We start from the raw sequence: 14,367 nt of genomic DNA, 5'->3' as shown, positions 1-14,367 counted from the left end.
GAACGCTGGCAAGGCAAGGCAAGGCAAATCCAATTAAGTGAAAAGCAAGTGTAAGCCGATACTTTACCTGCTCTGGCATCCCCTTTTTCCTCTCCGTTTCCCAACCCCCCCCCTGTAGTTAACTGTAGCTAGCTGCTGACCTTCTCCTGTTTGTGGCCCCACCACACCACACCCCTCCCCATCCCAGACCCATCCCCTTTGGGCTATTGGATTTAGCCATGCCTCTCGTTCGTTCGAAGGCAGCTGCTCTCCACTCTCCGTGCTCCGTTTGTCTCCTTTCATTTTGCGCTTTTGCCCCTGTCATTTTCTGTCTATTTTCTTCCTCCTTGAGAGCATAAAATGAAATTGGCCAACAAGAGCAGCAACAACGGTAATAGTAATAATAAATAATAATGCTTAAATGTGTTTGCTAAAAGGGAGAAAGAAATCTTTTGTTGGACCAGGATCCAGAGGCCTGCCAGCCGCTTCGACTCGGACTTGGACTCGGACTCGGCTTACTTTTGTCTCCTGTGAACTGTCACTGCGTGTTGCACTCACAATGCGGATGGCAGGAGAGACGAGAAATGGTTGCACTGAAAGAGAATGAGATATTATGAGGGTCAAGGGTTGCTGGAGGAGTGTTTGTCAAGCAAAATGGTAGAGACGTAATCCTTTTCTTCATTCCTCGTCCCTTGAAGGACCCTCTTTTGGTTGCTGCCGCAAGTTTTCATACAGCCCTCGTTTGGGGCTCCGTTCCGCCTGTAATGAAAGTGAAAAACTGTTGCACCACCCACAAAAACAACGCCTGCAACAGCCAACAGTTTGCTGCCGAGGAGAAAACTATTTCAATTGAGGTAGAAAATGAACGGCAAGGACACGGCGGCATTCTCTCCCTCTGGTTTTTCTCGTATTTTCTTTTCTCCTTTCCTTTCCTTTCCTTCCCTTTCCTCTCCATGCCTTTGCTTTTCGTTTTCGTTCACGTTTTTTTTTTGTGCCTGCCTGCCTCCTTTTCTTTTGGATCTCTCTGTGAATAGCTGGAGCCGAGATTCCCCGTCTCTGCTCTCCGGTTTGTTTTCAGTTTAAATTGCACTATGAAAGGAATTTTTCACATTTAAGGATTCGTTTTCATTTGGCTTCTCTCTGCTTTTTTGGATAGAGGATGCGTCTGGGTGTGGGGGCAACTAGGATAATATGTCAAGTGGCATAAGTCTGTGGATGGAAGGAGGACGGACACGACTGTGGGGACGGAGAGGACGGGAGGCTGTGTACGTACCTATTTAGCTGCCAATGGCATTGATAGTCTTTGCAAGCAAGTGTCATCCCAGTCGCCAATCCCATTCGAAATCCCCTCTCCACAATGGATGGCCATTGCTGTGTTTGCTATTTGTGTGCTGTCGGGGCTTAGACCCACTCTCTCTCTCTTTCTCTCTCTCTCTCTCTCTCTAGCTTTTTCTCTCTCCCTGGGTGATTCAGGCTGCTAAAACAGCTGGGCCAAGTGTCCGATTGAAAAGCAGTTGTCCAATCCACTGCCCAATCCCAATATCCGCTCCGTGTATAAAAGGGGAAATCAAGTGGCAAACTGGCAGTCAAAGACTGAGCCAGCAGCATGTCCGTAGCTTTGGGTTTGTCATTTATTCTCTGTGGGCTGTGCCTCCTTCAAGGCGTCCACTCCCAGTCGCAGGCCAACAGCAGCAGCAGCAGCAGCACTGGCAGCACCATCGACTACTGCCAGCCGGGCTTGTGTCCCCAAATGAAGAAGCACATTGCCTGCAGGAACAATGGAGTAAGCCCTATATGCTCCGATGAATCAGGGAAGATCGTCCTCAAAAATCTTCTTTCAGAATTTCGGCAGCCAGTGTCCGATCAACGCCACAGAACTGATCAACATAACCAATTATCAGGGCCTGATCCTCAGCGAGCACAACGCTCTGCGCAATGTGCTCGCCGGCGGAAAGGTCCACGCTCTGCTGCCCATGCCCGATCGCATGGCCTCACTGCAGTGGCACCCCGAGTTGGAGTACCTTGCCACAGTCAGTGTCAAGCATTGTGCCCTGCTCCGCGACCCCTGCATCAACACGAGGCAGTTTCCGCAGGCCGGACAGAATCTGGCCCTGATCCATCTGAACTTCTCCCTTCCGGAGGAGAACCGCACGGATGAGGTGTTGATCAAGGAGTCCATCGCGGAATGGTGGTCGCAGAGTGCCAATGTGACCGCAGACCGAGTCCAGAAGTTCCCCAGGGCCAAACAGGGAGTGTGGGTGATCCCAAAAAACGGATCTTAACTTGGGCTGATACGCTTCCCTTCCCTCAGTTTCATTCGTAACTTCGCTGTGATGGCCCGCGACAACAACACCTTCGTGGGCTGTGCCGCCCTGCGGTTCGTCCGTCGCAAGGTGGAGCCCGACTTCCTGATGGCCTGCAACTATGCCAGCAACTATGCGGTGGATCATCCCATCTACAGGGAGAAGGCCCTCGGCTGCCAGGCGGGCACCGATCCCAAGTACCCCCCTTTGTGCCGCACTGGGGAGCAGTACCTCGAAGCAGCGCCCATGGAGAACACCACCCGCCATTCGTTTGGCTAAAAATATGGGTGGAACGGGATGGATATTGGGGATGGTGTTGTGGTACACACTCACAGTCTATTTAACATGTTGATTTGTGTCAGAGTACGTGGTGGTCATATATCATCACTCTGGCAGACACCTGCACCATCCACCATCCCCCATCCCCCATTCCCGCATCCCCCATGCCTATACCTATGTATATCCATCTGTAGCCATTCGGCAGACCTATCCCCACCACCACGACCATCATCACCATCTTCATCAGCATCTAAAATATGATACGCGTTGTTTGGGGGCACAGCGCACAAGCGATGCGACAAGGAGACAAGTTGGCATCTAATTTTAACGTCAATATACAAAATGTAAGAACGTGTCTTCATCAGCTCGTAATACACCCATCCTGCTGCTGGGCCCCCGCCAGCCGCCCCCACACTCTCTAAGTGCCTATTAATAATGTTGGGCCCCTGCAAAAAAGAAAAAAGAAAAAAAAGAAAATGTATTTTTTTCCCTGCTTTATATATTTTTAGTGGCGTCTCTCTGCTGGTTCTATGCGTTTAATATGCCGTAACTTTGTCAAATCTGAGGCTCATTAAAGCGCCGAAAAGAGAAAAATGGCACCGTTTTTTGCCGCCCGTTGTCGCCATAATTAATTTCATCCTAATGCCGGGCCTCATCCATTGTGACTTAATTAAAACTCAACTGGAATTAGTAACAGTGCAAACGTTTTCCTCTCAAAAATATGCACACCGCCCCATATATATTTATTGCTAATTATGTTTTGTAAATTCCTCTTGTTCATTTTGACACAATATGAAAATCACGTATGAAAATCACTCTTCTCTTGCTGTTGTTGTTGTGGTTTTTGTTGCTGTTGTTTTTGTTGTTGTTGCTGCTGGCCCTCATTAAAAGCGTGTAAAACTAACAGGGCCAACAAATTTTGTGCTGCTCATAAAATCATGAATGCGAGGAGCATAAATAAAGTGAAATATAAAATTATATGAGCTGTGAGAGTCCCATAAATTATGGACATGCCATGGAACATGACCAGGACGTCGACCATTACCAGGAGGGGCAACTTTTTGTTCGCTCCCTGGATGGACGGGTCGCTCTCAGTTTTCGCCGGTTGATTTTTAATTGCAGGGGTTGGGATATTCGGGATAGTTTTGGTAATTGGTTTATTAGAGAATACATTTTAAGCTTGATCCATTGTTGGATATTGTGTCCAGTGCAGTGTCACATGGAAGAGTGCATTTTCATGCGCATGATTTATTTGCAGAGTTATTAATCCAGCCAATGTTTATTTGAATTTCCCAATTTGCCTTTTCTTAAATATTTAATGTATTCCAAATATTTCTCTATAATTTGTCAGTGAAATCACAAATACATTTGTGCAATGAAAAATGTCTTTCTCTGTTCAGTTTTTTCCATTAGCAAATTGTTGAAATTCGTTGAAAGCATCATTAAAAAGTTCAAGCTAGAAATCAACATGATTTAGGACCTTTGAGATATTTTTTCACCAAATATAAAATGGATAAAATATCTAATGAATATTTATATTTAGCTAATTTGTAACTAAAGTACGAAGAGTACTTTATAAATAAACTCTTTTAAGTGCTCTGATATTATGATGTTAATGGCTGTCCATCGGGCTGTGGCTGGGGCTGTGTCCCTGAACGCTTCACAAATTTGATTGTTGAGATGATTGAATGATTTTGCGGCATAGTGAAGCGAAATGTCCAAAATGAATGGCCGAAACATGGAATCTGCGGTTGAATTTTAAACAAGTTAATGCGATATTAGTTGCAAACGAGCATAAATTATGCGGAGCGTGCTCAAAGATATTGCCCCACGGGTGCCAGATTTAGTGTTGGGCCATTCTGAATGTTTAATGAGCACTCAGATGTGTCAACAGGCTAAATGGAAATTTATTTAATTATGATTCATAAGTCACAAAGCGGCTTACAGCTGGCAAAAACATGCGGAATGTGAAAAGTGGCCCCTGTCATGGCCGGCCGTGCTTCTTCTCGGTCTTGGGATTCCTCCATTTCCCCGTTTCCCCGTTGCCCCGTTTCCCTGCCCATTCTTCGTCCCATTCTTCGGCCGAATGTTTGAAGTGGTTCGCTGTGGCATGCAAAAGAGGACTCCGACTCGGACTTGTTCCATGCGTAGGTCTCGGACATGGCCACATCCAAAAAGGCAATCAAAAGTTTGTTGGCAAAACAAAACGGGACTGAAAAACAAAAAAAAAACAAAAAAAATTGACAAAGCAAAACTTTTGATTTATGCAATTTGCGCTAAAAATACAAATCCATTTGATGACATTTGCGTGGATCCCCGGAATGGGGCGGATGGGGAAATAAAATTTGGCCAACAATTCCAATAAAATGGCAAAGTAGGCTTTGATTTATTTGTCCTTGACGCTGGATTGCTGGGGTGGGAAGGGGATGCGATACGCTGCGATATGTTGTGGCACTGAGAATTCCCCGAACACGAGACTTGGCCAGGGCTCTTTGCCAGCAAATGTCAACCTCCATACATGGGAGCATAATAAATGGAGCTTCGGGCAAAACTTTAGCCCGATCCGAGCTTGGGGTCTCGTCTGTCTGTCTGTCTGTCTGTCAACCCAAATGCAAATGACCGACAAATATGCCCCAGCCGAACATCAGATGTAAGCAGATACATACATATATACACATATTCGTATAACCGCAGGCCATGGGCACTTTGGCCGCAAATTTCCACACAATTTATGAATGTTTGCCCCTCCAAGAGAGGGGGGGGGGGGGGGGGGGGGGGGAGCGAGGAGAGATGGCCGAGGCGTCTCCCATTGCCGGATCATTTATTTTATAGTCCGTCGCTTTAAGTTATTTTTCTTCATTATTTTTTATGGGGCCAAGAGTGAGCGGAGTTGGCCAAACAAAACAATTGCCAAAGGCATTTGACAATCAGCGCCCCCGATATGTACATAGAATCGCATATTCCACATCACACATACGTCGCGTTGGCCAGACCAGAACCGAGCAGACCTTAAGTTCATTTCCAGGGACTCGACGGCGCAGTTCATTAGCGATCCTAGAGCCCAGAGCCCAGAGAAACTTGCCTTATTAATCCTCCGATGGGAGATGGGCCTCACCAAAAGACAAAAGGATATGGCTATGGCCCGTTGTCATTAGGGTTCGTCCTGCTCTTTCGGCATAAACACCAAATTAAGTTTTACTGTTTCATTTATTTTTGGCACTATATATAGTATATATACGTATGTGTGTGTGTGTTGGTTTTGGTTTGTTTTTCTTGTGGCACTATTTACTTTTATGGCCTCAGCTATGACGGGACCACGGACCATCCCATAAGCCCTGTGGTCTGTGTAATTTTAGCTGCCTCGTATTGGCATTTGATTGTTTGTAATGAGCTGCTCGGAGCTGCTTATGTGCGGGTCATCAACGGAATGAATAATACATTGATCTCAACAGCCAGATAGCATGAATCACGCCGCAGAGGTTCTCTGTCAGGCCGTCGAGAATATGGGAGTGATTAGGGTTATGCCAGGGGAATCACTAAGAGAATCAGTAAATGACGGTTAGCTGGTATACAATCTCAACTTTAATCTGGCCATAAACTTTATAAACTTTTGATAACACACTTTATTTGCCCCAAAAATGGCAGACTTTCTAACCCAATAAATATTAAAACATTCTTAATGGATTTTTCTCCTGTTTCGTTTTTTGTATGCATATCCCCACATACTAGCATATACGAAACATATTCATTATTTATGTGCTCCAATTGATTATGAATTCATTTCAATTGTACGATGAATTTTCAATCCATATGGCTGGAGCTGGGAAAGCAGGAAAACCGGCTGTGTTGGGGGGTGTCTGATATATTTCGATTAATTCCTGATTTAATTGTTTCTTTTGAAATGCGATTCCACTTGATTTAATTTGTTTGTGTATGTTATTTTATTTGCTGTTTGTGCAGTTCATTTGTGCATGCAATTTTTGTTAATTTTTACCCACAAACCATCCGCACTTCAGTGGGAGGGATGCCTGGGATGTGAGTGGCTTGACAGTGGGTTCCGAGTGGGTCCCGAGGGGGGGTCGGGGCATACTTTTCATCTCTAAGCCAAATAATCAAACAAGTTCAATGCTCGCCTTTACTTTTTCTTTGTTGCACTGCCCCCCACCACACGGCCAATTGTGCGGCAAACATAATTCAATTAACGCCTGACCAATGGATGCTGCCGCAACACACACACAGAAATATCAGGAGGCGATTAATGGGAAGATGGGGCCATGGAGCCATGGAGCCATGGAGCCATGGGGCCGTTGGGCCATGGGGCGATTGGGTGGCAAAGTGGCCGGAAAGTGGTGGTCTACAATTTGTGCAATTTCCGCCTCTGAACAACATCAAACAGAAAAATCTCTCTATGGAAGAGTGAAAAAATGGGAAACTTTTCGCCTCGTTTGATGTGTGAATTGCGCAAATATTTTCACTAAAAAAAAAAAAAAAACCCCCCCCGGAACCCCAGGACCCCCTCTGAACATTTATCATGTTTACATATTCATTTATAAGCGGTTTTTTTATGGGCACTTGTTAAATGAAAAACAAACAGACAATAAACAGACAAAAAACAGCGAATATATTTTCATTTAATGCGATTAGCGGGCCTCAGCTCGGATCGGATACGGATCATCGGCATTTATTAGTCGGCAGTCGACGGTGGACGGTGGACAGTCTACGGTGGACGGTCGACGGTGGTCGGTGGACAGTCGGCAGTCGCCTTAATTGAAAGCGCAACAGTATTTGGCGGGGAACAACATTAATTGACAGTTGATTCGCATGTCGGGGCAGTGTTTCCTTTTCATTTTCATATTCAATTAATTTTCAATTTATGGCCATTTAATAGTTGTCGTCTGGCGCTCGGGCTCGGGCAGAATCTAATTAGCATTTTCAGCCACGCCCCGCATGCAAGCCGGCTGCCTGACATGCCTGAATAGCAATAATTGCTTAAATAAACACCACGACAAATAAACATTAATAAACATCAGCGGGAGTACAGCTGAAATATGAATTATGGCAAGCCCAAGTCTCTGTGGCATGCAACGAAGCGCACACGAATAACACTGCCCCCCCCCACCCTCAAGGAAACAGCAGTCACAGAAGCGCAATGGTGGGGGGGCATTCCCCATTTGCATGTTGGGCTGATGGTCATTCACTTTGCCGTTTGGTTGCTAGAGGCAGTGCGTTTCACAAATATAACAACGAACAAGGCACAGGCGTACAGGCGTACAGACAGCCTTTAGGCCAGTCTTTTGATTGGAGCGAAGAGAAGGCTCAAGTCGTACAGTTGTGCCACGCACTGTAGTGGCCATGTGCGCAAATAGACAATGCGTGACGTTCCGCCGTCCTATTCCGGCGGCGGCTCCTCTTGCGTGGTGGGGTGGGGCCCTCCGTCCGCGTACACCGTACACCGTACAACGGACTTTAACATGGCAATTATGCATTTTTAATCAGATGACAATAATGCTTCCCGGAAAGGCTTATACTATTGATTTTTTGCCATCAACCAATTGACATATATACCAAGGGTGAACCCCGGTGAACTCTCCTTGGGCATCGAGTATTCTAATAAGCCAATTCAAACAGGGCGATGGCGGATAATCAAATCGGACAAATTGTAAAGAATCATTTTCATTTCAGCACCAGCACCAGCTCCAGCACCAGCACCAGCTCCAGTCTCCACTCTCCGGCTACATTTGCATGCAAATTCAGAGACTATATTAAGATCTGAATTCGATATGCCACAATTCAAATACACATACACTCTAATATATGTATATGTATGGGTATAGGTATATACTCGCATAGAAATGCTCCTAACAATATCTGACTGCTCAAGATACTCTCCGACATTGTTGTGTGTGTGTGTGTGTGTGTGGGGCCGTGGGTGGAGTGGAACGGGGGCACAACTTACAGAACTTCTTCAATTACAATTTGATTTGCAAATGACACAGAGGGAAACATGGCAAGAAATTGAAGTGGAAAACTTTCCGAGTCAAGAATTGTCAGAGACGAAGGAAAAACGACATGAAAAAGTTCTTGCAAAATGTGACAAGTTTCAAGCGGAATTAAATGTTTGTTAAAGGTTTCAAACTGATTAAAAATGAGTGAAAGCATTCCGCTGAAATATACAGTATTTTACCAGGAGTCAGACACCAAGTCCACGCGGTCCACCCGGTCCCATAATCATTCCCATCAACAGCTCTCTTCAGGCAATTGAATCCTTTAAGCCGCACAGTTTTTTTTTGTTTTTTTTTTTTATACCGGCAATAAAATGTTGCAACATTAAAAGGGCGGGTGCACATAAATAAAAAAGTTGCTGGGTATACGTAAAAAATTGGGTTAAAAATTAACTACACCAAATTTAAATCAACTTCAGAGGAGGTGGAGCGGGGCCTGGAGGGGCTGAGTGCCTATCAGCGAATCCTTCGGCGGCTGTTCGGCCGTTGGGAGTCGTAAAAAATCGACTCGTTGGGCAGCCTGCCCGGCGACTCCTGTCCGGCGCTGTCCCATCCGGCCGGAGAGGAGCTCTCGATGCCTGCCTGCCAGCCGTAAATAAAGCCCCGCAAACATTAATAACTCCCATTGGGTGTGTTAACAAGCAATGACCAAAGAGGGCCATCCCCTTCCGTCCCGACCGTCTCTTCCGTCCCTGCCGCTCGTACCGCTCCTACCGTGGCAGGGTCTCTGGTCTGGTCTGGGATTTCGGATTCATTTTTGTTGTCGCTGCTTCCCCACACTCTCCGGCTCTCATTCTCTCTTTCTCCTTTGTTGCCAATGTGCATAAATTGCAGTAAAAATGGCGCACAAAATTTTACATTTTGTGGCTGAAAAACGATGTGCAACAAAAGGGAACAAAACGAAAATAAGTAACACGGGAAGGAAAAATTGCGCATACGCCAGGTGCACCCCCGTCCGCTCCGACCAGCAGGCAAACATAAAATGGTTGAATGATGGGAGCCATGGAACAGGGAAACGGGGAAAACGGGGGAAACGGGGAAAACGAGGAAAACTGGTAGCAACCCAGGAAAGAGGGTAATGCATGTAAGACAATCATTTTGACAAGCACTCTCTGCCAGTGTTGCCACCGCGCTGGGCCTGAGCCAGAGCCAGAGCTGAGCCCCTCTTTGCACCATTCTTGCCCTCGGGCTGTGTTACGTTACTCATTGGCCCCGTCGCTCGCCTGGCTGCCTTCTGATTACTATGCACTTTGATACTTATCTTTAATTGAGGTAACATTCTGCATGCAAAAAGCGAAAACGAAAGGCTCTAGCCTGAACAAAAGCGCCTTGTCTTGTCTGCCACGCTCCGCTGGGCACACTTTTCATATCCTCCTCCTGTCTCCTGTCTCCTGTGTGTGTTTGTGTGTGTCTGTCTGTCGGGCAATGGTTTTGGTTAAACTTTGAGTGGGTTTCAGTGTTGGTTGGGCGAAGGTACTGAGTGCTGAATACCGAGTACGGAGAGTGCTTTGTATGGGGGAAACATCAATTACAGGAGATGAGGCAGATTCCGCTAGCTACTGAAAAAAGGATACTCGTGTGTGTGTGTGTGTGTGTGAGTTGGGATCTGGATAAGCAGGAGGGTTTTATTATTTTTGATAGCCAGAAGCCGAAAACGCTTACCCAAAAGATCGTTGAACAATCAAGATGTGACCAATATTTTCATTCCCTCCGTGAGTTCTCTCTTTAGTCTCTTCAGTCTCTGGTGGATCTACTCCTAAGTGGTGGTTTAGCTTCCACACAAAGATCATTTATCCACCAGGGCACTGCCCTCAAGCAGCACTGCCCATTAATCAGCTTTCGTTGCGATACGCATTAATAGCTTGCTCTGGATGGATCCATCGTCTCCCAGTAAGCTCTTAGTCCGTTTTCCAGGGCAATAAAATTATATTCAATTTTCCCCGGGAGCCCAGTGTTTATGCGTTGGTCTCTTCAATATTTAACGACCAGGAACAGGAGCCCGCAGGAGTAGTTCGGCTTGGTTTCAATTAATCGTTAACCCTTTCAGGCTCTGCTCACATCATTGTGGAGTTGTGGAGCTTCTGCGGCTGCCCAGCGTTTGCTTTATAAATATTTAAGACTATTAAGCAGACAACGCAGGCAATGGGAGTCCACAGTCCACACACACACAGAGAGAGAGGAGAGAAGAGGAGAGGAATGGCATGCGTAGTCCTGGCCACATTTAAACATGCAGCCAGCAGTAAGCGTTTTATGGCCATTGTTTCCTCTGAGCTTTGAGCCAAGTCTCTACCTCTCTGTACCGCCCATCAGTGGGGTGGACTGTAATCGTTATCGTAATCGTTATCGTGGGCACCTGGCCCAAGTCCGGGGTCCAATTGTTTTGCCGTTAGAAGCAGCAGCACTGCAGCACTTGTCTGCGGCGGATGCCAAGGCTAATTTTGCGTAAAATGAGAGCAGAAAGCCCCAGAGCCGCCGCAGTACTCGAATCATTCATTATGGGAGGGGGGCGGGCCACGGCCCACAGGACTCGTTGCATGTGCATATGCAAATGAACAATGAGTGGATAGCACTGGCAGGAGGGCGCTATGAGCACTGGGGGTCTGTGTTCTAGGTCCTGTGTCCCGTGTCCCTCGTACCTCGTCCCTCGTCCCGTGTCCTGTGGTGGCTCGGGGCCAGTGCACCCGCAAAGCGAATCAATCATAAATTGTCAACAGCTCCAATCCACTTCCCGGTGCGGTACGGGTCGTATACGTGCTATTGCCAGGCATTGTGGCTGTACCCCAAGGAGCACTAATTGATTTATTGCCCGGAATTAATTCAGTCCCCGAACATTAATATTTATTGCACAAGTGACTTCGATTGTGACCCGGCCAGGGGATTTTCTCTCCATTGCAGCACCTTGACCTTTTAGCGGAATTTGTCATGAATCCCGAACCAATGCCGCACTCTGAATAATTCTCGGATCTCGGATCTCGGTTCAGATTTTGCCTTGGGGGGTTTTTTGTTCGCCTTTAAATTGCTTCTATGAATAAATGAGTTGCCCCCCAGACAGAGGGCCGGCAGAGGGCCAGCACAAAAGCGCCCTGGCTAACGAGTCCGTACAAACAATCTGCACATTGCTCTGTTGGTGGACGGGGGCCGCTGGTCGGGGGGATGGGCGATGGTGGACGGAGGTCTTACCATCAGGTATTTGCAGTTTCAGTTTTATAAAAGCAATACGCATATCGTATGCGCGCCATGCCAATGCTGTGCTGTGCTGGGCTGGGCTGTGCTGTGCTGGGCTGGGCTGGGCTGGGCTGGGCTGGGCTGGGCTGGGCTGTGCTGGTATTTGCATTCACTTTCCTGCATTATTTGCCTCCGACTGGGAAACCCATCAAAGGCGCTTCAGTCGTGCTTCGGGCTGCAGGCTGCCGGCTGCCCCACTGCATCTCCCTTTAAGGTCTCTCTGTGGCAGCCACAACTTCGTTTGGCCAAGCGACATTCCGGTTTGAAACGCAAAATTTGTTGAGTTTCCATCAGCTTCTCGAAATGAGCTTTGAGTAGAGTAAGTAATGCCATTATACGAGTAGGTGGCTATTGAATGCATCCTTCCCGCCCTTCACCCGCTTCCACTCCTGCTCTGTGTGCTGCTGCGGCTTGTGGCATGGATGCTTTTGGCTTTCAGGTTTCTCCGAATACTGCAAATACTTATTTCAATTATAGGAAAATTTGTGGTTATTCTAAAGAATTTTTCCCACATGGAATTGTGGGATGTTTTTTGGCTTTTTTTGTCCCCCCCCCCCCAGGGAACACAGATTTTCCCTGTACGAGTACGTATATGTACGATATATTTCAATAGAATTTCTAAGCTGTTTTTTCTGTGATTTCATTTGTGAATTTTTTTTGGGTTTTTTTTTTGTTTTTCACACACGCACCCAGTATTATTTCAGCTCCAAAAATCGTTGACTGCTAAACAGTTCCCCGTTCCCCGTTCCCCGTTCAACACCCCTCCCCACCCCCTTCATTCATTTTGGTAAATGGCAAAGTTTTATGAACAGCGCCGTTTGGGAGTCAGTTTAGGTTGTTGTTTGTTTTGTTTTGTTTTTGTTTTGGATTTTGTTTCTGCGATTCCTTTTAGGCGGAAATGAAATTTTTGCAGTTTTACAGTTTAACAATTTTGCTGTTGCTGTTGCTGTTGCTGTTGGAAAAAGGGTTTGTGTTCCTTTTATATGGCCACCCACTGACTGGTTTGAGTGTGGGCTATAAAAGCTTTCTGCTTTCTGCCATTCTGCAAATGCTGACGACGACGAAGTCATAGAAAGTCGTCGTCGCGTCGAGTAATTAGAAAATTAACCCCAGCCAGCCGGCCATAAATGAAAATGTAACAACAACTGGCACTGCCACTGCCACAGCCACTAGCACAGCACTGGGGAGTGGGAATGGGAACAACAGAAACAACTAAGGGAACAACCCACCAAGAGCACTGGCAGCCACTCCACATGGTCCACACTCTGCGAATCAGCCAGCCATGGGCCGCTCGAGCAACTCTCCGCGCTCCAGGGTCCGCATTGAATGAAAAGTGTAACTAAAAGACCAAAAAAAAAAGGAAGAAAATATAAGTATGAAGGCTGCCAGAGACAATACGACCCTCAGATACCCTCCATTTGGAGGGAAAGTTTCAAGAAACGATAACCCCAATGATTCTATCCTACTGCCACGAGATTTACTTATAATTAAGGCTTTTATTTTATTAGAAATTTTAATACTCATCGGCATTCGGTAGAAGGGATAGAAGTGCTGCCGTTGCATACTTCTGGAAAACTCCAATATACCCCTTTTTCAGTGGCATTTAGAGGATATAAAAACGAGGGGTATCAACATCTCTCTCTCTCAGACCCCTTTCAGGCCAAGTGCTATGTGGTGTCATCGCTTTAATTAAACTACGTGGAACATGTTAAGGTGCAGTTCGTTGGCATTTTCATTTTTCTGTGCCACATTTGGATTTTTTGCCCTTTCGTAGGTTTTTTTTTTTGTTTTTTTTCGGCCACACTTAAGCTCAGACAAATGTGAGTGAGTGGTGGAGGGTAGGAGGGTAGGAGGGAGGAGAGGGCGGTCCTTGTGGCGTCACCAGCTAGCAAGCAGGTGCTTGCCACATTAGAGCCAGCCATTTGCTATGACTTGTGCTGAGCACTAGCACTTGCCACACACCATTGTGCTCACGCTCCCATTTATCACTCTCTTCTGCAGGACTGGCCCTGTGCTACCAGAGACAATCTGTGAGCAGCAACAACAACAACCACAACCACAACAATGCCGAGTCGAAGCCCACGCACATGCCGCCATCGCATTATCCGCACGGCCACAAGTGGAACGAGCCGTACTTTGATCAGACCATGCCCAGGAACATCACATCGCTGGTGGGCAAGTCCGCATATCTCGGCTGTCGCGTCAAGCATCTGGGCAACAAGACGGTGAGTAGTCCTGCGGAATGGACGGAGACGGAAACGGAAACACTTGGTATTAATAATAATCTTGATTTTTATTTACATTTAATAAACAAAGAGACTCAGTCGGCATCCAAGGGCCAGGGGTCAGGGGTCAGGCGGCCTGGCCACAAGTGTGCCAAATATGCCACCACATATCCACTTAGATGGTCGAGATAGTCGTCGGGAGACTGTCCGACAGACTGGGCGGTCGGAGGGGAGTATGCTTATTAAATTTGGTGCCAGTTTATTATGTAATACGTGACAACAGCAGACAGCAGCTGGCAGGCCTGCCACGCACTCGCCACACATGGGCCACGCATAGGAAGAGGGGGCCATCTC

The 14,367-nt window shown here is 46.7% G+C and overlaps 2 protein-coding genes across 5 annotated transcripts in view; both read left to right on the top strand.

The window, feature by feature from the left end:
* The window catches only part of dpr10 (defective proboscis extension response 10), a 42,434-nt gene that overhangs the window by 19,202 nt on the left and 8,865 nt on the right, over positions 1-14,367 (top strand). For all 4 annotated transcript variants that reach the window (XM_001353727.4, XM_015187634.2, XM_015187635.2 and 1 more), the window contains one exon: positions 13,790-14,013. In XM_001353727.4, coding sequence (XP_001353763.4) covers positions 13,790-14,013 — 224 coding nt within the window. The remainder of the gene's footprint in view (positions 1-13,789; positions 14,014-14,367) is intronic.
* On the top strand, positions 1,560-3,101 carry LOC4812795 (antigen 5 like allergen Cul n 1). The gene is made up of 3 exons (XM_001353729.4): positions 1,560-1,762; positions 1,821-2,233; positions 2,291-3,101. The coding sequence occupies exons 1-3, from the start codon at positions 1,586-1,588 to the stop codon at positions 2,559-2,561; spliced, it is 861 nt and encodes a 286-aa protein (XP_001353765.3). The 5' UTR covers positions 1,560-1,585; the 3' UTR covers positions 2,562-3,101.

This window comes from Drosophila pseudoobscura, chromosome X, assembly GCF_009870125.1.
Source record: "Drosophila pseudoobscura strain MV-25-SWS-2005 chromosome X, UCI_Dpse_MV25, whole genome shotgun sequence".
In the NCBI taxonomy this organism is placed as follows: domain Eukaryota; kingdom Metazoa; phylum Arthropoda; class Insecta; order Diptera; family Drosophilidae; genus Drosophila; species Drosophila pseudoobscura.
Note: the sequence above shows the minus strand (reverse complement) of the source record. Positions and strands in the feature narration are given on the sequence as shown.

Excerpts from the sequence above, each read along its gene's own strand:
- LOC4812795 (XM_001353729.4), top strand. The coding sequence starts at position 1,586 with ATGTCCGTAGCTTTGGGTTTGTCATTTATTCTCTGTGGGCTGTGCCTC. Across the intron at positions 1,763-1,820 it reads TTGCCTGCAGGAACAATGGA|AATTTCGGCAGCCAGTGTCC; the intron begins GTAAGCCCTATA and ends ATCTTCTTTCAG. Across the intron at positions 2,234-2,290 it reads CCCAGGGCCAAACAGGGAGT|TTTCATTCGTAACTTCGCTG; the intron begins GTGGGTGATCCC and ends CCCTTCCCTCAG.